The following is a 24,470-nucleotide window of genomic DNA, read 5'->3' as shown; positions in this document are numbered from 1 at the left end:
ATTTATTTTTAAGTTAAATTGGATAGTGGAAACATTATGGTATATATCTTACCCCTCTCTTTTTGGCTTGGAATTTAAAAATTAAAATTACATATATCATTCCCATCCATGTATTTATGCTTCTGTTGCATATATATAACCATATACAAAGCATATCTTTTGATAATTTACATGTGAAAGTCACTCAGTTGTGTCCGACTCTTTGTGACCCCATGGACTGTACAGTCTATGACATTCTCCAGGCCAGAATATTGGAGTGGGTAGCCTTTTTCTTCTCCAGGGGATCTTCCCTACCCAGGGATCGAACCTAGGTCTCCCAAATTGCAGGCGGATTCTTTAACAGCTGAGCCACAAGGGAAGCCCAAGAATACTGGAGTGGGTAGCCTATCCCTTCTCAAGCGGATCTTCCTGACCCAGGAATCAAACCGGGGTCTCCTGCATTGCAGGTGGATTCTTTACCAACCGAGTTATCAAGGAAGCCCATAGTCTCTATATGTTCTCTCTTGCAACTTGTTATTCTCACTCAGAATTGGTTTTGAGGTTATTCATGTTGAGACATATAGAGTTACTTGACCTTAAAATCCATCATAACTTTGCAGTGTATGAATGAACCTGTTTGTTGCCCTACAAATAGGGAGCTGGCTTCCAGGTTTTCCTACTACGACAGGATTGCTGAGAGCATCCTTCTGTGAGGTCCCGTGTGCGTGTGTTCCAGTTCCTTCCGGGTGCAGGCACTTAGAAGTGGAATGACTTGGTTGTAGAATTTGTACATTTTCAATTTGACTCTTATTGCCAAATTACTCATCATAGTACTATACAGAATAAATTCTCACTCTTTTGTGTCAAATGGTGTAAGGCTTAAGAGCAGCATGTGCTTAGTTGCTCAGTCATGTCCGACTCTTTGCAGCCCCATGGGCAGAGGAGCCTGGCAGGCTACAGTCCATGGGGATCCTCCCGGCAAGAATACTGGAGTGGGTTGCCATTTCTTTTTCTAGGGGATCTTCCTGACCCAGGGGTTGAACCCAGGCCTCCCGCATTACAGGCGGATTCTTTACCATCTGAGCCGCCAGTAACCCCTAATTCATTTTTTTATTGTTATCAGGGTTCTTAGATTTTAGCTTATAGATTAAAAAAGTAAATAAACAAGTAAGACTCTTTCCAAACGGTTTGTGTACATGAGTATCCCTGGGAACTGGTTGCTTTTTTAAAATGCAGATTCACTAATTCCACTTCAGATTGATTCATTTTTGTCTAGGGTGATGCCACTTAATAAGTTACTACAAACTAAGCAGCTTAAAACAACACACATTTATTATCTCAGGGTTCAGGGATCAGGAGCCTGAGTTCAGGGTAGCTGAATCCTCTGCCCCAGGTCTCATCAGGCTGAATCAAGGCTGGGACTCTGATCTCACCTGTGGTTCATGGTACTCTGGTACTGTCTTCCAAATTCATTCCCATTGTTGGCACAACTGAGTTCCTGTGGTTGCGAGACTGGGAGCCCCAGTTTCTTGCTAGGCTATCCTCATGTCCTAGCACATGGCCCTCTCACATGGCAGCTGACTTCTTCAAAACCAGCCGAATGTCTCTCCAGGCTGCTCCAGCCGTTTTGTGTAACACAACCTAATGACTACTCCATCATTTCACAAGTCCTGCTCACACTCAGGGAGCAGGGGATTATTCTCGATGTGTCCACTAGGGGGCGGGAGTCAGAGTCTGTCTACCACAGCCCAGAAATCTGTATTTTTCACAAATCCCCAGCCCTGATGTTTCTGATGACTTACAGCTTCATTTTGTGAGCGCTGCTTTAGACCATCTGTAGAGAATATTTTCACAAAAGAACATTAGGGTTATGGTTGAAGAAATATTTTCCCAATTAGAGATGGGTTTCTTTTGAATAATGTCCTACTTTTGACTAAATAGCTAAAATTCACTTTCATGTAAAGTCATTCTATATAGTAAAATCTTAATATTTTGGATACTTTTTGTAGTCTTTATTTACTTGGCTGCACCTGGTCTTGGTGGTGGCATGCGGGATCTTAAGTTGTGGCATGCAGGATCTAGTTCCCTCACCAGGGATGGAACCCGGGCCCCTGCATTGGGAATGTGGAGTCTTAGCCCCTGGACCACCAGGGAAGTCCCTTGGATACTTTTAAGATGATATAAAACAGTGTTTCTCAGTGTGGTCTTTTAACCACCCGTGTCTAAGAGTTGGAAGGAAAGCATCCTCATCTTGAATTTATGAAAAAATATCTAATCTCTTATAATGAAGGGCAGCAACCACAACTCTCTAATAAAATATGCATGTACATACTTGCATATATATTTAAACTAGCTGTCATTGACCTCTTGGTGCCTATAAAATCCAGCCCTGAGGACTGGCGTTCCTACTGCTTGCTGAGAGCCAACTGATTTTCAGATTCCAGAATATCTCAGTATGAATTGTGGTGAGAATAACTGCAGTTAAAAAAATGGCGTTATTCCAGTTATACATGGGATTTTGGTTTTTTGTGTGTGTTTGTATAATGACTGAATTTAAAGCTGTGACGGTTTTATTTGCCATTTAAATATCTTTTCTTTGTTTTGAAAGGATATAATTGACACTGGGAAGACAATGCAGACTTTGCTTGCCTTGGTCAAGAAGCATAAACCAAAGATGGTCAAGGTTGCGAGGTATGTATATAACATTTTGACATAAGCTACTTCATTTGAAAAAAGAGTACTTGCTTCTTTGTAAGGGTAAATTTTTTCAACTCTAGTTTTATCTTCAAAAAGTAATGTAATCTCAAATAAGACTCAGTAAATGTCCTTGTAAATCATTCGTCACGTTTTAAAGCCTTTCAGTGCAGTTGCCTTATTGTCTTATGTTATTAATATTTGGTTTTCCAACAATATAGTAATGATACCAACTTGTCCAGGGTAGCATGGCAGAGGGTTTGGGGCCACTTTGCAAAACTGAGACCAAGGATCCTAAAGACAAGTAAGGAGGTGGAGGGAAGGGGTAGGCCTTGAAGCGCCTTAGCTCCCGCAGTCACGTGACGCAGTGGGCCTGTGTGTCGCATCTTGTAACTACATTGAAAATGGACAGTGCCTGCTTCCTTTCTTCTGGATCAGCCTCACCTCCTGGTCCTACCTATGCTGTCTGGTTTTTGCTTTATTCTACCTGTGTTTATTTTATCCCTAATTAGAGTTTCACCCCCCCCACCCCCCGACAACTCTGAGGTCAGTTGTTAGTCCCACTTCACGGATGGGGATAGCAAGGCATAGGGAATTATCCAAAAAGCACAGAGCTGGATCACTGTAAAGGTGAGATTTGAACCCAGAAACCTGGCTGAGTTTATGCTGTACTATTTTAAGTGTTTTGTCGACTGACATTCCTGTGTGGATTTTTTTTTCATTTTTTTAAAAAATTTGACCAATCTGCAATTTTTGTGTAGGGGTCAGATAGTGATCTGCCTTTTTTTCCCCTAAATGATTATCTGGTTTTTATAAACCTGTCTTAAAGGAACAAAGTATTTGTTGAACATCTTTGAATCAGAGTAAGCCTTCCACTGAGTCATATGTCTGCAGTTTGTCCTTCGGGGCTTTTCTGATAGCTGGTGCAAGTTTATCATCAGGATTTGGGACAGGCATGATGGAAGTGCAGAAATGATGCATTCTAGTGCTCTAAGCAATTTCCTGTAAACCAGTCAGTGCACTTGCTTATTTGTCTACGTGCTTTTAGGGTTTTAAATGTCAACCTACCATGGCATGTACTTCTCTAGATATTCTTTTGTGCCTCTCTCCTGGAATATGCTGAGAAACTGAGAAAGACTGCCTCACGAGAGAGGTATTTCCTGTTGCTGGAGGTGTGAAGTAGTCAAAGAATACCTAGGTCATTTCTTAGTGATGGACTTGACCCAAGTCAGTTGTTTTTCAACCTTTTTTTCTCAATCTCTTCCTTGCCATTACATTTAATATCACAGATATATTGTGCATTTGTTTGTGTAGTGTATGTGTATTTGTGTTTTATGCATAAAGAGAGGAAACATAAAGCTTATTCTTTTTATTCAGAGCAGGGTTAAGAATGACTAGAAAGCTTTTTAACTTCAAAGTTAAATTGCAAATAAAAACTATTAACTGCGAGGCATGTCAAATGCTGCAGCCACTTTGGGAACCAGTTTGGCAGTTTCTTAAGAAACTGAACCTGTATCTGCCATACAGCTCCCAACAGCTGTACACTGGGCTTTTCTCCCAGAGAAATGCGGACTTGCATCCGCACAAAACCCATGTGTGCGTGTTCATGGCAGCTGCATTTGTAATAGCCCCAAACTGGAAAGAATGAAAATGTCCTTTGGTAGGTCGCTGGTTAAACTGTGGTCCACCCTACCATGGAATCCTACTCAGCCCTAAAAAGGAACAAGCTACTGATCCACACAATGACTTGGAGGAGGATCAAGGGACTGTTCAATAAAAGCCAATCTTAAAAAGGGCACATACTGTATAATTCCGTTTGCACAACCTCTTAAAGTGACAAAATGGTAGAAATGGAGAACAGATTCGTGTTTGCCAAGGGTTAGGAGGTGATGTTTGGAGGTGACTATAAATAAAGAGGTAGCAAGAGAAAGCCATGTGTGATGGAAAGTTCTGTATCCTGATTGTGGTGGTGGTTACATGAGTCCACACGTGTGATACAGTTGCCTAGAACTACACATAGATGAGCCTGCAAAGCTGGTGAGATCGGGGCAAGGTCAGTCCACCAATGTCCATGTCCTGGTTGTGGTAATTGCTACATTATGTGAAATGTTCATTGGAGGACACTGGAGAAAGGACGCAGGGATCCTCCCTGTGCATTTTTTTGTAACTTCCAATTATTTCATTCAGATCTATAGGAACATAAGGTGCTGAGTTCCCCTGAGCTCTTAGTACAGCTTGCACTGAGTTTAATGATACCTTTTCTGGATTGTTCCTGAATGAGTTCAGGTAGATGGAAGGGGTTTTGCTGTGATCGATTTGTTATTTTCTTTCTAAATGAAAACTGAGTCCAAGTGTCTCCTCTCATTACTGAAAGGAGAATCACGAAGGACTTACTAGACTATGATCTCTTGGAGTCTAAGGTTTAGGCTAGTGCTTCTCAACTTAGGCTGTACATTGTAATCACCTGAGAGTTTTTTTAAATAATTATTTATTTGATTTATTTATTTGGCTGCCCCAGGTCCTAGCCATGGCACTCAGGATCCTTGATCCCCAGCTGTGGCATGTGGAATCATGAGTTGTGGCATTGTGAACTCCCAGCTCTGATACATAGGATCTGGTTCCTTGACCAGAGATCAAACCCAGACCCCCTGTATTTGGAGCAGGAAGTCCCTCACCTGAGAATTTAAAAGTCCCTTCCCTTGAGCTTCAAATGTAATTGGTGAGGGGTATGGCTTGGGCATCTGAGTTCTGTTACGTATTTTTTAAGGTTCCCAGATACTTCTGATGTGCAGGTCCTTTCCAGCCCTTTTAATATACTTATCTCTGAAGGTGTGAAATCTTGAGTTTTTTTGGGACTGCCCTTATCATATGTAAAGACTTTCAAAGAACCATTACAGGTTGTTTTTTTTTTTTTTTTTAACAGCTGAAAAAATTCTGCAGGCAGCATTTGGGTTATGAAATTAGCTTTTGTAGAGGTGCCGCATCCTACCAGCAGTTTCTGCTCTCCAAAATAAATACCAGCTCCTTTAGGGTGGTAGTTTATTTATTTATTTTTTGGCTAAAGTGCCTCTTTGTAAGCCACTTATTTGTGGCTTAGGGATTGTTTTCTGGGGATTTGGGACTAAGAGCCTTTATCTTATCATCTTTGCTCATTGGCATTCCCCACCCATTCATCCTCCCAATGAGCTGCCCTTTGATGGGCATGTGGGTAGTCAGGGGGAAGCTCTCAGAACAGTCCCTTCTGTCCCAGGTGGAGATCAGTCAAGGGCCCCATATGTAGTGTGAACTCGTTGCTGCCCCTGCCCAGCGAGCCCTGTGATGTTGCTCTCCATTTCACAGTCTTTCTTTGAGTTTGTGAAAACTGACCATAGCAGGCTAAACAGCAGATGAAACCATGTTGCAGAACACACATGTTCTCTTCTGTAATGCCCTCTGGTGTCTCCACGTGTCACATGTCACATTTTATAATTAACAGCTTGCTGATGAAAAGGACCCCTCGAAGTGTTGGATATAAACCAGACTGTAAGTGAATTACTTTTCGTCAATCATTTAACCATCTTTAACCCAAACAAGTTTTATATGAAATGGTTTAGAGTTACTTTAGAGAATGTTTACACATATTAGATTTGAAAGTGATGTTTTCTGTATCTGAATGATGAATTATGGTTCTTTTTAGTTGTTGGATTTGAAATTCCAGACAAGTTTGTTGTGGGATATGCCCTTGACTATAATGAATACTTCAGGGACTTGAATGTAAGTAATGCTTCTTTTCTTCACTCTCAGTTTTCAGAACCCATATAAAAATTTACAAAAGGGAAGACTTGTTTTCTCTTTCCAGCACCTCATAATTTGAACAGACTGATGGTTCCCATTAGTCACATAAAGCTGTAGTCAAGTACAGACATCCTTAGAGCTGGAACTTGGCCAGGCGAGGGTGACACTTCTTGCTGGCTCAACAGTTGAACAGCTTTAATACACAATAACCGTCCCATTATTATTTCAGATGATGGATGTGGTCATAAGAAAGAAAGGAACTAGTTTCTGTCTCAAGTCACTCTCCTTCAAATACCCACCTCCTCCTCTGGAGGCAGGAATCTGGAGAATGCATTTGTGAGCATGGGTGAGGAAGATGGGGAAGGCACACAGACCTCTGTTGGTTTCACTAAAACCCCTGCAGCATAATACTGTTCATAGAAGACATGCCAAATATTGTTCTTGCCTTTTACTTCAGATGATACTTTTCTAATGTAAATTTCTCAATTTTTATTTTATAGCACGTGTGTGTCATTAGCGAAACTGGAAAAGCAAAATACAAAGCCTAAGATGAGAGTCCGAGTTGAGTTTGGAAATACCTGGCGTCCCAGTGAAATCACCAGTGACATGATCCAATGTTCTTGTTCTGTGGCCAGCTGCTTAATAGAGCTTATTGCATGTATCTCCTAAGAATTTGATCTGTTTTGTATTTTAGAAATGTCAGTTGCTGCATTCCCGAACTCTTCATTTGCACTACGAGCCTAAAGACTATCAGTTCCCTTTGGGTAGATTGTTGTTTGACTTGTGAATGAAATAGCTCTTAAACCACACCACTATTGACTGGAAATATGGAAATTGTATGTGTAAGAAACATTTGAAGAGAAGAATATATTAGTTTTTTAATTGGTATTTTAACTTTTATATGTTCAGGAAAGAACAGAAGTGACTGAATATTGTTCCCTATGCTACTGTGTGCTTAGGAAAGTAGCGAGAGGCAGTCTCGTACCCACGACAGCACTTTGAGGCATTGTTGTGTCAGAGAGACCGCATGTCCCGCAAGTGTTTCAGTAGGTTTCGGTAGTATTAACTATATTTTCTTGCTTGTTCAGATCATTTCTGGTGAATCTTTGTCAACAGTTCCTTTTCAATACAGGTCAGTAAGTTCCAAAAACCTACCATTTTTGAATTCTTCAGTGTAAAAATCCTTCAAATAAAGGCTATCTCTTTAAAGGAAATTATGCATACCTGTCATTTCTCTACAAATTAACCTAGTTTTCTGTTGGCTACCTTTTCCTTGTCTGTTAAATTTTAGTAGATAGTTTAATTGTAATCTTGACCAAACACAGCAAATAATGGTTATCTATTAAAATGGGTTGGTGGAGCTAGACCTTCTTCAGAGGCCTTAGATTTTAGACACATAGTATATAGTTTATTATGTTTTCCTATGCTAAAATAACACGGCTCAGGGAATTCTCTGGCACTCTAGTGCTTAGGACTTCGCACTTCCACTGCCAAGGGCCCAAGTTTGATCCCTGGTCATGGAAGAAAGATCCCACAAACTGAGTGGGGCAACCAAAAATAAAGTAACATGGCTCTCTCTTTTGTAATTCTGTTAAATTGTTTCAGTCACAACTTCACCTACACTTGCACAGCTTTTCAAACATAGACTGCTACCTTCTTTGGGTAGAGAATACTCTATTGACTAAAGAACAACAACAAAACTTTTTGTTTTCTGGGAGCAGGAAGGTAAGTTTTACGCCAAAACTCTTCACTGCTTCTCTGCTCCAGGTAAGGTATGAACTAGCAACCTTGTAGGCCATCCAGCTGTATTTGTGCCTTAAAAAGTTTGCTGTAATTCCCTACAGGGAACTTTGAATGATAATGAATAATAATGTGTTATAGTCCTAGAACTTCCTAGTTTGCAAAATATTTTCACTTTTTGTTATCTCATTTGATCTTCGTGACCTGTGAGTCTGAGGTGTTACCTTGTGAGTGTAGCATCCAGGATCAGGAAGAGGATGCCTCCCAAGTCCTCTCCTCACCACGTGCCCCCAACCAGGCGTCCCAGGCCACCCTACTCACCACTGCATCCTGCCTCCCACTGCACACCTGCCTCACCCTCTTCTTTCTGTTGCAGGAAGGGGACCCCTTCAGGGCCTGAAACTGGGCTCTTGTCTAACACTCAGAAATGAATTGTCTGAGGAGACACATCTGCTGACAAAGCAAGAGATTTTATTGGGAAAGGGCACCCGGGTGGAGAGCAGTAGGGCAAGGGAACCCAGGAGAACTGCTCTGCCGCGTGGCTCGCAGTCTCGGGTTTTATGGTGATGGGATTAGTTTCCGAGTGGTCTTTGGCCAATCACTTTAATTCAGAGTCTTTCCTGGTGGCGCACACATCGCTCAGCCAAGACGGATGCTAGCGAGAGGGATTCTGGGAAGTGGACAGACACGCGGTGTCTCCTTTCGACCTTTCCCGAACTCTTCCGATTGGTGGTGGCTTATTACTTCTGTATTCCTTAACAGGATCTCCTGTCATAAAACAACTCATGCAAAGTTACTATGGTGCCTGGCCAGGGTGGGCGGTTTCAATCAGTGTGCTTCCCCTAACACATTTATAAGAAAGGGGAGGGGAGATACTGACAGGAATAGCAGTAATTTTTAGGATAACAGCCTGTCAAGGTAGAGGAAGAATATTTAAAAGGAAAAAGCTGCAGGCTCCGGGACCATGTAGTCATTGAGGATTGGAGCAGATGGTCATAAATGTCACACCTCAGTAATCCCTCAGGGCTGCTCTTTCACTTCAGCCTCTTACAATAAGGAATGTTCATAAGGAAGGAAAAATGAAATTTCATTTACTTGATTTTAGGAGCTAGGGCAACACAGACTCTGTTTTAGGAATGTTGCCATCCAGGGAAATGTTGGTGCTTAAAGAAGAACACCTCAGCAACCTGGAAAATTCATTATGTCAAAGCTTTCATATGTTCCCATATTGTGAATGCTTATAATCTATGAATCATACCTGTAAATATAGGTAGGTCCCCATTTTAATTCCACGTGTAAAAGATTTATAGATAACCAGGGCTAGTACCTTAATTCTTTAGCTAGGCTAGAGTTAATCAAGTAATGTCCTTCCCTGCATTTGAGATCCTAGAAATATATTGAGCATCTACAATATTCTAGGTCCTGGGAAAGATGGGCAAGGTTCCTAGTTTCACAAAGATTTCATTCTAGTTGGGGAGAGGGACAACAAACCAAATAATTTCCAATAGTGGCAGGTTGTGAAGGACCTAAAACACCAATGTGTTAGGGACTGGTGGCTGAGGGGTGGATGTTAGATAAGGCAGTTAGGGAAGGTCGTGGTTGAGCTGCAACTGAATGGAAGAGAAACCAGCCACATGAAGAGATGAGCTTGGTGGTGACAACCATCTGAGGGGTTGGAGGGAAAGGAGGAAAGCCAGTGTCTTCGAGCCAGGAGAGAGGCAGGCCCTGAGATTGGAGAGGAAGGTCAAGGCCAGACCATGGACCACCCAGTAGGCTGTGACCAGGAAGGTGGATTTTCTGCATTCCACAGGGTGAAGGCACTTCAGGGTTTTTAAGTAGAGAGAGATAAGATTGTATTTGCATTTTTTAAAGACACAAGAACCTGTAAGAGAGTTCTCAAGGTAGGTGCAGAGGCTTCAGGAATGAAACTGGCAAAGCCAGTAGTAGCTACTATTTAATAGGTTTAATATATGTCAGATGCTGTGCTAAATTATTTATATACATTATTTTATACATTATATACATCCATTCTAAGCACATTTCACAGAAGAGACTATCTCTGAGCTTCAGTTGCCAAAATCGTGGAGGAAAGGCTGCCACGGACAAATTGGCCATGATTTCTTCTGTGGATTATGGCAGTAACCTCCGATTCGATTTGATTTGAACTCCAGCTTCCATTCTTGTCCCCCTTTCCCCTGACCAACAGACACAGTCTCTCAGTACAGCAGCCTCAGATCAGATCAGATCAGATCAGTCGCTCAGTCGTGTCTGACTCTTTGCGAACCCGTGAATCACAGCACGCCAGGCCTCCCAGTCCATCACCAAGTCCTGGAGTTCACTGAGACTCACGTCCATCGAGTCAGTGATGCCATCCAGCCATCTCATCCTCTGTCATCCCCTTTTCCTCTTGCCCCCAATCCCTCCCAGCATCAGAGTCTTTTCCAATGAGTCAACTCTTCGCATGAGGTGGCCAAAGTACTGGAGTTTCAGCTTTAGCATCATTCCTTCCAAAGAAATCCCAGGGCTGATCTCCTTCAGAATGGACTGGTTGGATCTCCTTGCAGTCCAAGGGACTCTCAAGAGTCTTCTCCAACACCACAGTTCAAAAGCATCAATTCTTGGGCGCTCAGCCTTCTTCACAGTCCAACTCTCACATCCATACGTGACCACAGGAAAAACCATAGCCTTGACTAGACGAACCTTTGTTGGCAAAGTAATGTCTCTGCTTTTCAATATGCTATCTAGGTTGGTCATAACTTTCCTTCCAAGGAGTAAGTGTCTTTTAATTTCATGGCTGCAGTCACCGTCTGTAGTGATTTTGGAGCCCAGAAAAATAAAGTCTGACACTGTTTCCACTGTTTCCCCATCTATTTACCATGAAGTGATGGGACTGGTTGCCATGATCTTCGTTTTCTGAATGTTGAGCTTTAAGCCAACTTTTTCACTCTCCATTTTCACTTTCATCAAGAGGCTTTTTAGTTCCTCTTCACTTTCTTCCATAAGGCTGGTGTCATCTGCATATCTGAGGTTATTGATAGTTCTCCCGACAATCTTGATTCCAGCTTGTGTTTCTTCCAGCCCAGTGTTTCTCATGATGTACTCTACATATAAGTTAAATAAACAGGGTGACAATATACAGCCTTGATGAACTCCTTTTCCTATTTGGAACCAGTCTGTTGTTCCATGTCCAGTTCTAACTGTTGCTTCCTGACCTGCATACAAATTTCTCAAGAAGCAGATCAGGTGGTCTGGTATTCCCATCTCCTTCAGAATTTTCCACAGTTTATTGTGATCCACACAGTCAAAGGCTTTGGCATAGTCAATAAAGCAGAAATAGATGTTTTTCTGGAACTCTCTTGCTTTTTCCATGATCCAGTGGATGTTGGTGATTTGATCTCTAGTTCCTCTGCCTTTTCTAAAACCAGTTTGAACATCAGGAAGTTCACGGTTCACATATTGCTGAAGCCTGGCTTGGAGAATTTTGAGCATTACTTTACTAGCATGTGAGATGAGTGCAATTGTGTGGTAGTTTGAGCATTCTTTGGCATTGTCTTTCTTTGGGATTGGAATGAAAACTGACCTTTTCCAGTCCTGTGGCCACTGCTGAGTTTTCCAAATTTGCTGGCATATTGAGTGCAGCACTTTCACAGCATCATCTTTCAGGATTTGAAATAGCTGAATTGGAATTCCATCACCTCCACTAGCTTTGTTCATAGTGATGCTTTCTAAGGCCCACTTGACTTCACATTCCAGGATGTCTGGCTCTAGGTCAGTGATCACACCATCGTGATTATCTGGGTCGTGAAGATCTTTTTTGTACAGTTCTTCTGTGTATTCTTGCCATCTCTTCTTAATATTTTTTGCTTCTGTTAGGTCCATACCATTTCTGTCCTTTATGCCTAAGTGATCCTAATTTAAATCTTTTCTAGAGTGAGTATTGATAGGGCTGTGTGTGTATGTGTGTGTACAGGGCTCAAATCCTTCCTGTGGCTCTTGGTTTCAGAGTTCAAGCCAAACTCCTACAAGGGTGGATTATCTCTTCCCCACCTTGCTGCTCCCAGCACCAGGCTCCTAGTACTCTGAGCATATTTCACCAGAGTGCTAGGCCCCTGCTTTCAGTCGTGTCCAACTCTTTGCAACCCCATGGACTGTAGCCCACCAGGCTCCTCTGTCCATGGGATTCTCCAGGCAAGAATTCTGGAGTGGGTTGCCATAGTTTTGGACACCCTTTTTTCATTCTTACGTGTTTTTTTTTCTCTTTTTTGGATGATAATCTTTTGAAAACTACAGATCAGATTACAGTTGACCCTTGAATAACGATGTTCACCTGTGTGGACCACTTATACAGCGATGTGTTACCAAAAATACCTACAGGGCTACACACTGCTGTGCATTGAATCTGTGCACGTGGAACTGACACCTTCTATGCAGATTTCTGACTACTTGAAGGGTCAGCGGCCCTAATCTCTGTGTTCAAGCGTCAACTGTATATCGCTTGCCTTCTTAGCACTTGAAAACTCAAGCTATCCGCAGACCTGCAAAAGTAAGTAAGTATTAGTCGCTCAGTCGTGCCTGACTTTTTGCGACCCCATGGACTGCAGCCCACCAGGCTCCTCTGTCCATGAGATTTTCCAGGCAAGGATACTGAGGTGGGTTGCCACTTCCTTCTCCAGGGGATCTTCCCAACCCAGGTAAATCGGCCCCTGCCCGCTCCTCTAACTTCATTTATCCTCTGCCTCCTGTCTCACTTCACTTCACACTGCTGTTCCTTCCGCCTATTACTCTGTTCCCCCAGATGAGCTCACCCATCACCTTGGTGGACCTGTCCCTGGTCTGCCTAATAGCCTCAAAGTCTCTCTCCATTACCTCTGTTTTAATCTCCTCATGGTACTTAGCTCTGTCAAGCGGTCAGGCAGTCCCTAAATGGCAACTACTGCCATAGCTGCTAGGTGGGACTTGCCACTCGGGACTTGCCACTCTGCCATCGATTGGGGTGGGGAGGAAACAAAGCCCAAGGTGGCTGCAGAGTTTATTACTTCGAAGGGTAGGCGAGATCCCAGCACGATGTCAGCTTCCTGCATCCCCAGTCCCTGCAGGATGGCACCAAACCAGAGAGGACAGATGACAAGTGGTGGGTTGCCCTGTCATGGTGGGGTTGGCTCCATACTCCAACTAAATGATTGTATTGCCCTCAGTTGTAGCCTCAGTGGTGCAAGATTGGAAGCCCCATGCCTCTCGGGAACCAAGGAGAAGGACCAGAAACTGCCTTCTGAGGCAGCCCCTTCAAGGTTGGGAGGTGGGTAACCAATAGCCTCAGGACAGCGCCTCACAAAGCTGTTTACCATGTTCCTGGGAGGGTCACGGGGCGTTGATCTGAGACCTGGGTCCAACTGCAGTTGACCTTGTCCACATGGCCTATGGCAGAGCTGTTCCCTTAAAAGCACCTGCCGAGTGGAGCTTTTCCTTTATTTCTCTATTTATTGGCTGTCTCCGGTGGTACACCATCAGCTCCATGAGGGCAGGACCTGGACTGTCTGGTTCACTGCTTCATCCCAGACCCCTACAACAGTGCCTGCCAAATTGTAGTGCCCAATAAATATTTGTTGAATAAATGATAGAAAGTAAAAAGATAAATATAATATTTTTAAATTGTATCTGAATTACCTAGAATAAGAAGCAAAACATGTTCAGGTTGAACAAAAAAACCCAAACAAAAAAAGGCCCACACAAAACCCCCAAACCCTATTTATTATTAATCTTTTATTGAATGATCACCATAGGCAATAGAACCATACTAAGCATTTTGAATCTTTATGATAAACCCTATGATGGTGGGTTGGTTTTTTTAACTATCCCAGTTTTGCATATAAAGAAATGCAAGCCCAGAGAGGCTGCATCATTTGCCCAGGATCACACAGCTAGAAGTGGCAGATGAGGAATTTGAACCCAGGCAATCTTAGTCCAGAACCTGGCTCTTCATTCACTGCCACTTAACCTTTGGCACTCAGCTCTTAAGTGGAAATGAATACACTGAGAGCATAGAGGAAAATATTAAGCTCATTGAAGGTAATAATTCCAAATGACTTGTACATTAAAGTGCTTTTTTGAGGTCATGGCTGATCTTTAAGAATGCAAACTGACTTCCTCTGGCACTGGGAAGCATTTTCAAAGATGATTACAGAGTTCTTCTAATGTGATCTTCAAATTTTTCTGCTGGCTTATTTTATGATCCCGTGGGCAGCTTCAGACAAAATAACTTTCTGGCATGAAGGATTGTGTGTGCTCTTTGCCATTTTTAAATGTGAATTTTATAGATACTTCAAACCACTTGAAAGAGTAATGATTTTTTAATGGTTTTTCATTATTATTTGTAACTTCAAGCATTACTAATAAAAACTGCCAAATTAAGTTTCAAGTTTTCTCTTTATACAGCCTGAGTGTGCATCATAATGAGCCTCCTCATTATGATTCATGACTGAAGTGACTTTCAAACTTGGTAACTTTTCAGTAGAACTTCTCTTCTTAACATTTTTTCTCCTATTCCTTTCATTATGACAGTATTTGAGAGTTTTGAACATAAATCACAGGTTCATTTCTATTGCACATTTTTTCCCCTGGAACATTTGCTGTGCATCTTCCCATTAATCCCACCCTTTCCCAAGCACTTTCCTATTTCCTGGCACCATGGGATATTACAGGTTTGCCTTGTGTTTACCCTGCCCTGGTATGGAATCAACCATTACTTCAAGAAGCCCTGGTTCCTTTACTGGACAATGGTATTAGAAATCAAGATCCGAGAGCTAGATGTGCTTATGACTATTGGGGTGTTTTTGCTTCTAGGTCCTCCCAGTGGACAGAACTAGGAAATACAAGCACGCATACTAACCCATGTACACACACATCTATGTTTACTTCTGTATCTGGGCTAGAATGAATCCTGTAGTTTGAGTGAGAGTGGAGATGTCAGTATGTTTATTTCCGTATGTCTGTTGTCTCCACTCATCCACACCACAAGATCCATTCTAACCTTCCCCTTTTCTTTATTCTTAAACTTTTTTTTCTTTGACAGAGAGAATGTGGCTCAATTCAGTAGTTTGTTCGACCCTAGTGTCATAAAGTAGTTACATATGCCTGTAACAGATTTATTAACTAGAGTCCAGTATTTGTGGACAGATTTTTGTCATAAGACTTATAGTATTCAGTCAAAATGCTGTTCTCCATGATTACTTTAATAACCTATAATGGAATTTGATTCATTTGTTAGTGTTTATACTTCATGTATAAACATCATATATAAACTCAGCTTCCCTGGTGGCTCAGACGGCAAAGCATCTGCCTGCAATGTGGGAGACCCGGGTTTGATCCCTGGGTTGGGAAGATCTCCTGGAGAAGGAAGTGGCAACCCACTCCAGTACTCTTGCCTGGAAAATCCCATGGATGGAGGAGCCTGGTAGGCTACAGTCCATGGGGTTGCGAAGAGTCGGACATGACTGAACGACTTCACTTTCACTTTCATACTTCAGGTAGGCCCTCCAGCTCCCAGTCGTAAATACTTATTATGGCAAAACGTTCGAGTCAGAGCTATACAAAAAGGTCTACTTAGATTTTCCCTCCCCATTCCACACTATCCTGTCCCCATTACCCCTACTTTCCACTGCTTTCCCCTCCCATCCCTTGAGGATCACCCTCCTTATTGTTAATGGCAGGTACATTTTTACCGACCACTGACCATGTGTGAACACTGGGCACACACTGCTTCATTCCTATGCACAACACCCTCTTGAGTGTGCACTATTATTCCCTCTTCCCATTTTCTTAGATGAGGGAGCTGAGCTCCCAGAGAGTGGAAGGAATTTGTCCAAGGTGACATATCTGGAACATAACCAGTACTGAAACCGGGATCTGTCTGACACCAGGGATGGTGTTCAAAGCACCCTTTTCTTAAAGTTATCTGGTCTTTCTTCAGTCTGGGTCTTTCTGAACCTCAGCACTTCCAAAATCACCTTTCTGACGACATTTTGTTAACAGTTGCAACACTTGCTCTAGTTGATCATGTGTGGTTAAACAAGTTTCACAAGGGGCCATCTGGCCTTTTGTTGGAACTTGGGGGAAAGTTATCTGGTCTTTCTTCAGTCTGGGTCTTTCTGAACCTCAGCACTTCCAAAATCACCTTTCTGACGACATTTTGTTAACAGTTGCAACACTTGCTCTAGTTGGTCATGTGTGGTTAAACAAGTTTCACAAGGGGCCATCTGGCCTTTTGGTGGAACTTGGGGGAGGATACTGCCTTCAGTTGAATCTGACTTCCGCACTTTCAAAATGTGTTTACATATGTTACTTGTAAATTTGGAGACATAACCATTTCTTTAAAAAGTCACTGAGCCTTCATAGGAAACAACTGTCTGGAGTCACATAAGTTAAAGAAGCAACCACATTTGGTATTGTTGCTGTTCAACTCAGTACAAGCGCCCTCCACAAGAACCTTCAAGTTGCGAACTTTCAAAGATGCGAACATCTGTGTCTGGCGTACATTGTCACACGTGTGAATCCTCTACAAGTGATTGTACTTGAGTGTACTTTACTGTGCAGTACTGTATAGAGTATAGTAGTACAGTATCTTTATGTCAAGCCCAGCATGTCTGGAAGCAAGCATAAAAGCAGCAGTGATGTGGCTGGTACTGCTAAGATGCACCAGCTGTTGCACTGTACTACTGTACTTTTCAAGGTACTGTACTGTAAGACTAAAAGTATTTTCTTTATTTTTTGTGTTTTTTAATGTATTATTTGTGTGAAAAGTATTGTAAGTACTATTACAGTAGAGTTTTTATTTTTATTACTATTACAGTATAGTACCATATAGTCAGTTGTGTTAGTTGGGTACCTAGGCTGACTTTGTTGGACTTACGAAGGCACACTCGAAATGGAAATTTTTGGTATGTGAGGGACTTATTATGGCGCCTTTCTGTGTCTCAGGTTCTGTGCTAGGTTCTTCAGGGATAGAGATGAAAGAAAATTATCCCTGCACTTGACGGGAGTCTAGTAGGGGAGAGGGATCAAGTATAGAAGCATTTGTAAAGCAAGGCAATTCTTCCTTCAGTGCTAGAAAAGGGGCGCACCTAACGCAACAGGAATTCAAAGAGGAAACTCAGAAGAGGGAGGTGGAGGTGGGGGGCATTTGGGGAGAAGCTTCAGGGAGAAACAATCATTGAAATGGGACCTGGGAGAGTGGGAAAGGTTTTGACAGGGAGATATAGAGGAAACAAAGCTGGGGAAAATGTTTCAGCCATAAGGTCTGCTTGGGCAAAGTCATAGGGAAAAAATCGCAGGGGAGTGTGGGAAATGGTGAGTAGCCTATTCTGGTTGCAAAGGGGAAGGTAGAGGGAAGTGACAAGACAAGAAGCCAGACAGGGGGACTGGACTCATCAGAATGGCCTTTGTATCAGTTAGGATGTTCTAGGCTCCCAGTCATATTGCCCAGATCAAACTGGCTTACACAAGAAGATTTATTGACTATGTAACTGGGAAATCCAGAGGTAGCTCAGGCATGACCAGTTGATCCACTGCTCCACTATGATGCCAAGGACTCACGGGGTTTCCATCGCTCTATTCTGTGGTCCATAATGCCAACTTCATCCTAAGTCTGTGCCTTCTTACGGTCAGGAATTGTTGTTCAGTTGCTCAGTCATGTCCGACTCTTTGCGACCCCATGGACTGTAGCACGCCAGGCTTCCCTGTCCTTCATGATCTCCCAGAGTTTGCTCAAACTCATGTCCATTAAGTTGGTGATGCTATCTAACCATCTTATCCCCTGTTGCCCCTGTCTCCTCCTGCCCACAATCTTTCCCAGCATCAGGGTCTTTTCCAATGAGGCGACTCTTCGCATCAGGTGGCCAAAGTATTGGAGCTTCAACTTCAGCATCAGTTCTTCCAGTGAATATTCAGAAGAGAGGCTGACAATAGTCATGTGAGTGCAAGCTTCCTCGAGAAAGGCTTTTTGAGTCAATTCTCAACAGCAATGACAAATCTCTCAAGTCCCACTAGCCAAAATGGGCTCAAATGTCCCATTTCTTAATCAGTCACTGGAAATGGAGGATGGGATTGCCTTTTCCCAAGTCAAGCCCACTTTTAAAGCTAAGATTATAGTTAATTTCCCTTGGAACATGTTGAACAAGGTCAGGATTCACTGAAGAAAGAATAAGGGAGAAATTTGTGCTGAGGAGGCAAAAAGTGCCAAGAAACTGCATTATGCTTGTTAAGTGAGAAACTGGAGAACCTGGAAAACTTTCTGGGTTTCATAAAGCAAAAATATCCCTGTGTTTCTAATCTAAGATGCTATCAATTGTTTTTATATGGATAACAACCTGGTTTCATTAACAAATAAGTTTCAAGGAAAAAAGACATAAAGGAGAAACCAATAGAAAAAGAGATTCAAGAAATATCCATTAGGAACTTCTCTGAAGGTTCAGTGGTTAGGACCCTGGGCTTCCACTGCAGGGGGCACAGGTTCGATTTCTGGTCAGGGAACTAAGATCCCACATGTCATGCATGTGGCATGGCCAAAAAAGAAGAAGAAATATCAATCAATAGTGACATATGGACCTCATTTGGATCCCAATTCAAATAAACTTTAAAATACATGCATATTTAAAAAAGGGAGAGTTGGTGCAGAAAAAAATACACATTTATGACACTTAGGAGACAACTGGAAATTTGCACACACTTGAACATACATTGATATCAAGGAATTGTTGTGGCTTTTAGAAGGCTCAGATGGTAAAGTGTCTGCCTGCAATGTGGGGGACCCGGGTTTGATCCCTGGGTTGGGAGGATCCCCTGGAGAAGGAAACGGAAACCCCCTCCAGTACCCTTGCCTGGAAAAATCCCGTGGACAGAGGAGCCTGGTGGGCTACAGTCCATGGGGTTGCAAAGAGTCGGACACGACTGAGCAACTTCACTTTAGAATATGAAATAATATACTGTGGTTATTTTTTAAAAATAATCTGTCTTTTAGAAATACAATAATATTCAATTATCTATAGACAAAAAAGTCTTGATGTCTGGGATTTATTTCAAAATAACATGGGAGTTGGGGGAAATAATAAGTGGGGGCGTGAAAGCAAGATTGGCCATGAGCTGATGATCATTGAAGCAGGGTGATGGATCTATTGTACGTTTTTATACATTTGAAATTTTCCATTATAAAACTTTTTTTTTTTTTTTTTTAACGAAAGGAAGAAAAACAAGATATCCGGATAAGCTTAATTGAGAAGGTGACATTTGCTGTGGAATGCTCAGCATGTACAGGACCCCTGTCACCATCTGGCAATAAAAATACTGAAAACATAGTCTAGGGGCTGTTGTGATAGATTAAATATGGCCAAGAATTCTTCTCTAATCCTCCCGTCAAGAGGTGGAGAAAATTCCCCTCCTCCTGAATCTGGGCTGGCCTTAGAGACTTGCTTGAGCAATAGAGTCCAGCAGGGTGACATTCCAGACTTCTAGACTAAGTCATAAGAAGTCTTATAGCTTTATTTGGCTTTCTTGGGACACTGAAAGCCCTGAGCTACCCTAGGAAAAGTCTGACTACCCAGAGTCAGTTATTCAGGAGGTTTGGCTCCAGTAAACAGTCCCAGCTGAACCCAGCCTTCTACCCATCCATCTCCACCAAGCCTCCAGACTTGTGCTGAGCCCATGTAGGCCTTCCAGCCCAGCCCATCCACTCTTTGTAATAGAAGAATCTCCTACCAGAACCCTGCTTGAATTCCTGACACACAGAATCATGAGATATAATTAAATGCCTGATGCTTTAAATCACTGTTTTGAGACAGGTTTTTAGGCAGCAAGAAGTGGCCAGAATAGAGCTAGATACATATGTGATAAGCAAGAGAAGAATAAACACAAAAGTCAGAACAGCGTTTCTTGGTGGCAGGGGACGGGGTGCCAGTAGGCAGAGGCAGAGGAATGACATGACACGGTGTTGGACACGGGTGGATTCAAAGGCATCCACAGGGCCTAGTTCCAAGACTGGGTGTTGTGGTAGGTTCTTAAGTGTGCATTTTAATTTTATACACACAAAATATTGTAGGTACTGAATATTACATGATAAGAGACTTTTATAAAAGGTCTCAAGCCAGAATGGGAAAATACAAAAAAATTTTCTAAACTTGAGTGGTGGGTACATGGACATCTGCATTATGATTCTCTATACATTTGATATATCATACAATAATAAAATATTTTGAAATTAAAAGGATTTCTATGAGGACAAAAAACACATAATATATATACATGTAAGTGTAAAGATGCATGAAAAGATGAGTTCCCCAAGTTTTTGTGTGTTTTTAAATTAATTATTGGAGGTTCTGGGTCTGCATTGCTGCTTGCAGGCTTTCTCTAGTTGCAGCGAGCAGGAGCTAATCTTCGTTGCAAGGCACAGGCTCTAGGGTGCATGGGCTCCAGCAGTTGTGGTCTGTGGGCTCAATAGTTGTGGCTCCTGGGCTCTAGAGCACAGGCTCAGTAGTTGTGGCACGTGGGCTTAGTTGTCCTACGGCCTGTGGGATCTTCTTAGACCAGGGATCAAACCCGTGGCCCCTGCATTTGCAGGCAGATTCTAATCTACTGGTCCACCAGAGAACAGTTCCCTAGTTTTAATGATTACTATCTCAGGGAAGTTCTTGCACATTTTTTATTGTGGTATACATCACAGCATAAAACATACCATGTTAACTACTTGTAAGTGTAGAATCCAGTGGCGTGAAGCACGTTCACACTGTTGGGCAACCATCACCATCATCCATCTCCAGAACCTTTTCATCTTCCCAAACTGAAACTCTGTACTCATTAAACAATAACTCCCCAGTCTCTCCTTCCCCTAGCCCTTGGCAGCCAGCATTCTACTTTCTGTCTCTAGGAATTTAACTCCTCTAGATTCCTCATGTAAGTGGAATCATACAGTGTTTGTCCTTTGGGGACTGGCTAATGTCTGTTACCATAATGTCTGCAAGGTTTATCCACGGAGCATGTGTCAGAATTTCCTTTTTAAGGCTGAATAATATTCCATCGCATGTATATATAGCCTTTTTGTGTATCCATTCATCCACTGATGGTCATTTGGTGTCATGGACTGAATTGTGTCCCCTCAAAATTCATAATCCCTAATGTGACTGCATTTGAGATAGGACTTTGAAGAGGTAATGGAGTTAATGAAGTCATGGATATAAGACCCTAGTCCAAGAAACCGAGTGCAAAAGGCCTATGTGAAGACACAGCAAGAAGGTGGCCATCTATAAGCCAACAAGAGAGGTCTCAAGAGAAACCAACCCTACTGACAGCTGGATCTTAGACTTCCAGCCTCCAAAACTGAGAAAAGAAATTTCTGCGGTTTAAGTCACCCAGTCTGTAGCATTTTGTTATGGCAGCCCTTAGCAAATAACACACTTGGGTTTGCTTCTACCTTTTGGCTATTGTGAATAAGGTTGCTATTCACATGGGTATACAAATACCCACTTGTGTCTGCTTTCAAGTCTTTTGGGTATATATTCAGAAATGGAATTGATGTTTACCATATACTTTTGTTAACTTTTTTTTGGAAAAACTGCCATCCTGCTTTACACAATGACTCCACCATTTTATATTCTCACCCAAAATGGACAAGGGTTGCAAACTTTCCACATCCTCACCAACCCTTGTTATTGTTTATTTTCTTGATAACAGCCATTCTCACAGGTCTGAAGTATGAATAGCATTGCATTGTGGCTTTGATTTGCATTTTCCTTGTGATTAGTGATGTCGAGCATCTTTTCCTCTGTTGATTAGCTATTTGTACATCTTCTTCGGAGAAGTGTCTATTCAAGTCCTTTGCCCATTTTTAATCAGGTTGTTTATTTGATTTTTGAACTTTTATGCATATATCTGAATGCTTATGGGGCTTCCCAGGTGGCTCAGTGGTAAAGAATCTGCCTGCCAATGCAGGAGATGCAGGTCCAATCCCCGGGTTGGGAAGATCCCCTGGAGGAGAAAATGGCAACCCACTCCAGTATTCTTGCCTGGAGAATCCCATGGACAAAGGAGTCTGGTGGGCTACAGTACATGGGGTCTCAAAGAGTCAGACATGACTGAGCAGCTGAGCATGCATGATAAAATTATATAATCAGAAAAAAAATGAAACTATTTGCTTTGTAGCCAAAACAGAGAAAGAAGAAAATAATTTTTTAAATAAAGCTAATGCTCTGTGATTTTTCCTCTTTTCAATTATTTTTCAGTCTTTCTGATTACATCAAGAAGAAAACCTGTTTGTGCTCCTATAGATTTTAATGCTCTCTGATTTTTAAAAATGTGGAAGTTAGAGAAAAGTCTATCCAAACACAATCATAGTGCATAGTGTTTTTTATCCTAATTTTAATCACACTTTATATATGACCATGACATTTTTGGGGGCTTAGCTTTGTGCCTTCCCTGGTGACTCAGACTGTAAAGAATCTGCCTGCAATGCAGGAGACTCAGATTTTATCTTTGGGTCTGGAAGGTCCCCTGGAGAGCAGAATGGCTGCCCACTCTAGTATTCTTGTTTGGAGAATTCCATGGACAGAGGAGCCAGGTGGGCTACAATCCACAGGGTCACAAAGAGTTGGACACAACTTAGCAACTAACACTAACATTTGTGTGTCATACACATTTCCAGGCTATTGCATGAGAAAACCAACATGTATCTACTGTCAGAATTGAATTTATGTGCTCACTTCCACTTCCTCCCTACCCCTGGCATCTGAACAAGGTTCAGTTCCCACTGAGTGTCCATTTCCAACAACATGGGGTAGGTAGATAGTCAATAAATGACAATTCTTACTATAATTGTTACACAGCTTTTATCACCAATCTTCTTAACAGCTGTATATTATAATTATTTTTTAATATTTATTTTTGGCTGTACTGGGTCCTTGTTGCTGCACAGGGGTTTTCTCTAGTTGTGGCGTGAGAGCTTCTCATCACAGTGGCTTCTGTTGTGGAGCATGGGATCTAGGTGCATAGGCTTTAGTAGGTGTGGCAGGTGGGCTTGATTGCTCCAAAACATGTGGGATCTTCCTGGACCAGGGATCGAACCAGTGTCCCTTGTATTGCAAGGTGGATTCTTAACCACTGGACCACCAGGGAAGCCCTTAACAGCTGTATATTATTTTTAAGACAGTAACTATTGCAAAATCAAAATAGTTTTTTTCTTCCCTGTGGTTTCTGGAGGGCTCTGACTTAGAGCAGGTCCTTTCACAGTTCAACTGAGATGGGTTAAAACTTCCAAAGTAGGGTCTTTGTTTGACCCATACCCCCAATGGTGAGATTTTAAAAATTAACCGCAGTGATTAATTTGTTAATCAAAATAGCATTATCATTTTTTCTGGATATACAAGAAGGTATGAAGAGCCTTGGAAATGGCAAGTAAGTGAGTAAACATAAAAGACTGTGTTTCTTCCTGTCATTTACTTAAAAGACAAATGACGATAAAAATAAACAATAGAAACTGTCAGCTGGGGTTTATAAGACTTGTAGAAGTAAAAGATATGACAATGATTGCTCAGAGAACAGGAGGGCAAGTGTATGTAATTACTGTGTTGTTAAGGTTCCTAGATTTGTGAAGTATCACACACAGATGAGAAGGGAAAGCTGGAAGTCTGATGTTTTGTCTCTGTATCAATAATGACTCTCAGTAGACTTTCTAAGTTAAGGATGCATGTTGTTAACCCTAGAGCAACTGCTAAAAAATAACAAAAAGAAGTAAAGCTAAGAAGACAATAGAGAAAATTACATCATCACAAAGAAATATTAATCCAAGGAAGGCAGGAAATTCTCAAATATTAGAAAACTAACACACTTCTAAATAACCCATACATCAAAGAAGCTATGTGAGATATTAGACTTATAAACAAATAAAATCCTGTGGTAACACCACTCTTTCCTGATTTAAAAATTTTAAATATTTCCTATTGACTGCCTCTGTCCTGTCTCTTGTGCTCTCTCTCTCCCTTCCTCTTACTCACCCTCGCCCTCTCTCCTTGACTTTCTTCAAATCTTTGGCTAAATATTTTCATAATACCCAATAACTTTTTTTTTTTTGGCTGTGCCATGTGGCTTGTGGGATTTTAGTTCCCCAACCAGGGATCGAACCTGTGCCCTAGGCAGTGAAAGCGCCAAGGCCTAACCACTGGACTGCAGAGGAATTCTCAATGTCCAGTAACTTTGTACAACAACTTTCAACTCAATTTTTCATATGGGAAATACATTAGAGAATCTAT

At 41.9% G+C, this 24,470-nt stretch overlaps 1 protein-coding gene across 1 annotated transcript in view; it reads left to right on the top strand.

The window, feature by feature from the left end:
• HPRT1 (hypoxanthine phosphoribosyltransferase 1) overlaps positions 1-7,661 on the top strand; it is a 31,303-nt gene extending 23,642 nt beyond the window's left edge. Inside the window, exons 6-9 of the mRNA XM_027533904.1 lie at positions 2,588-2,670; positions 6,149-6,195; positions 6,350-6,426; positions 6,948-7,661. Coding sequence (XP_027389705.1) covers positions 2,588-2,670; positions 6,149-6,195; positions 6,350-6,426; positions 6,948-6,995 — 255 coding nt within the window. The 3' untranslated portion in view covers positions 6,996-7,661. The remainder of the gene's footprint in view (positions 1-2,587; positions 2,671-6,148; positions 6,196-6,349; positions 6,427-6,947) is intronic.
• Positions 7,662-24,470: the final 16,809 nt, after the last annotated feature.

The sequence above is a fragment of the Bos indicus x Bos taurus genome, chromosome X (assembly GCF_003369695.1).
Source record: "Bos indicus x Bos taurus breed Angus x Brahman F1 hybrid chromosome X, Bos_hybrid_MaternalHap_v2.0, whole genome shotgun sequence".
In the NCBI taxonomy this organism is placed as follows: domain Eukaryota; kingdom Metazoa; phylum Chordata; class Mammalia; order Artiodactyla; family Bovidae; genus Bos; species Bos indicus x Bos taurus.
The sequence above is the reverse complement of the archived record's forward strand: the minus strand, read 5'-3'. Positions and strand labels throughout refer to the sequence as shown.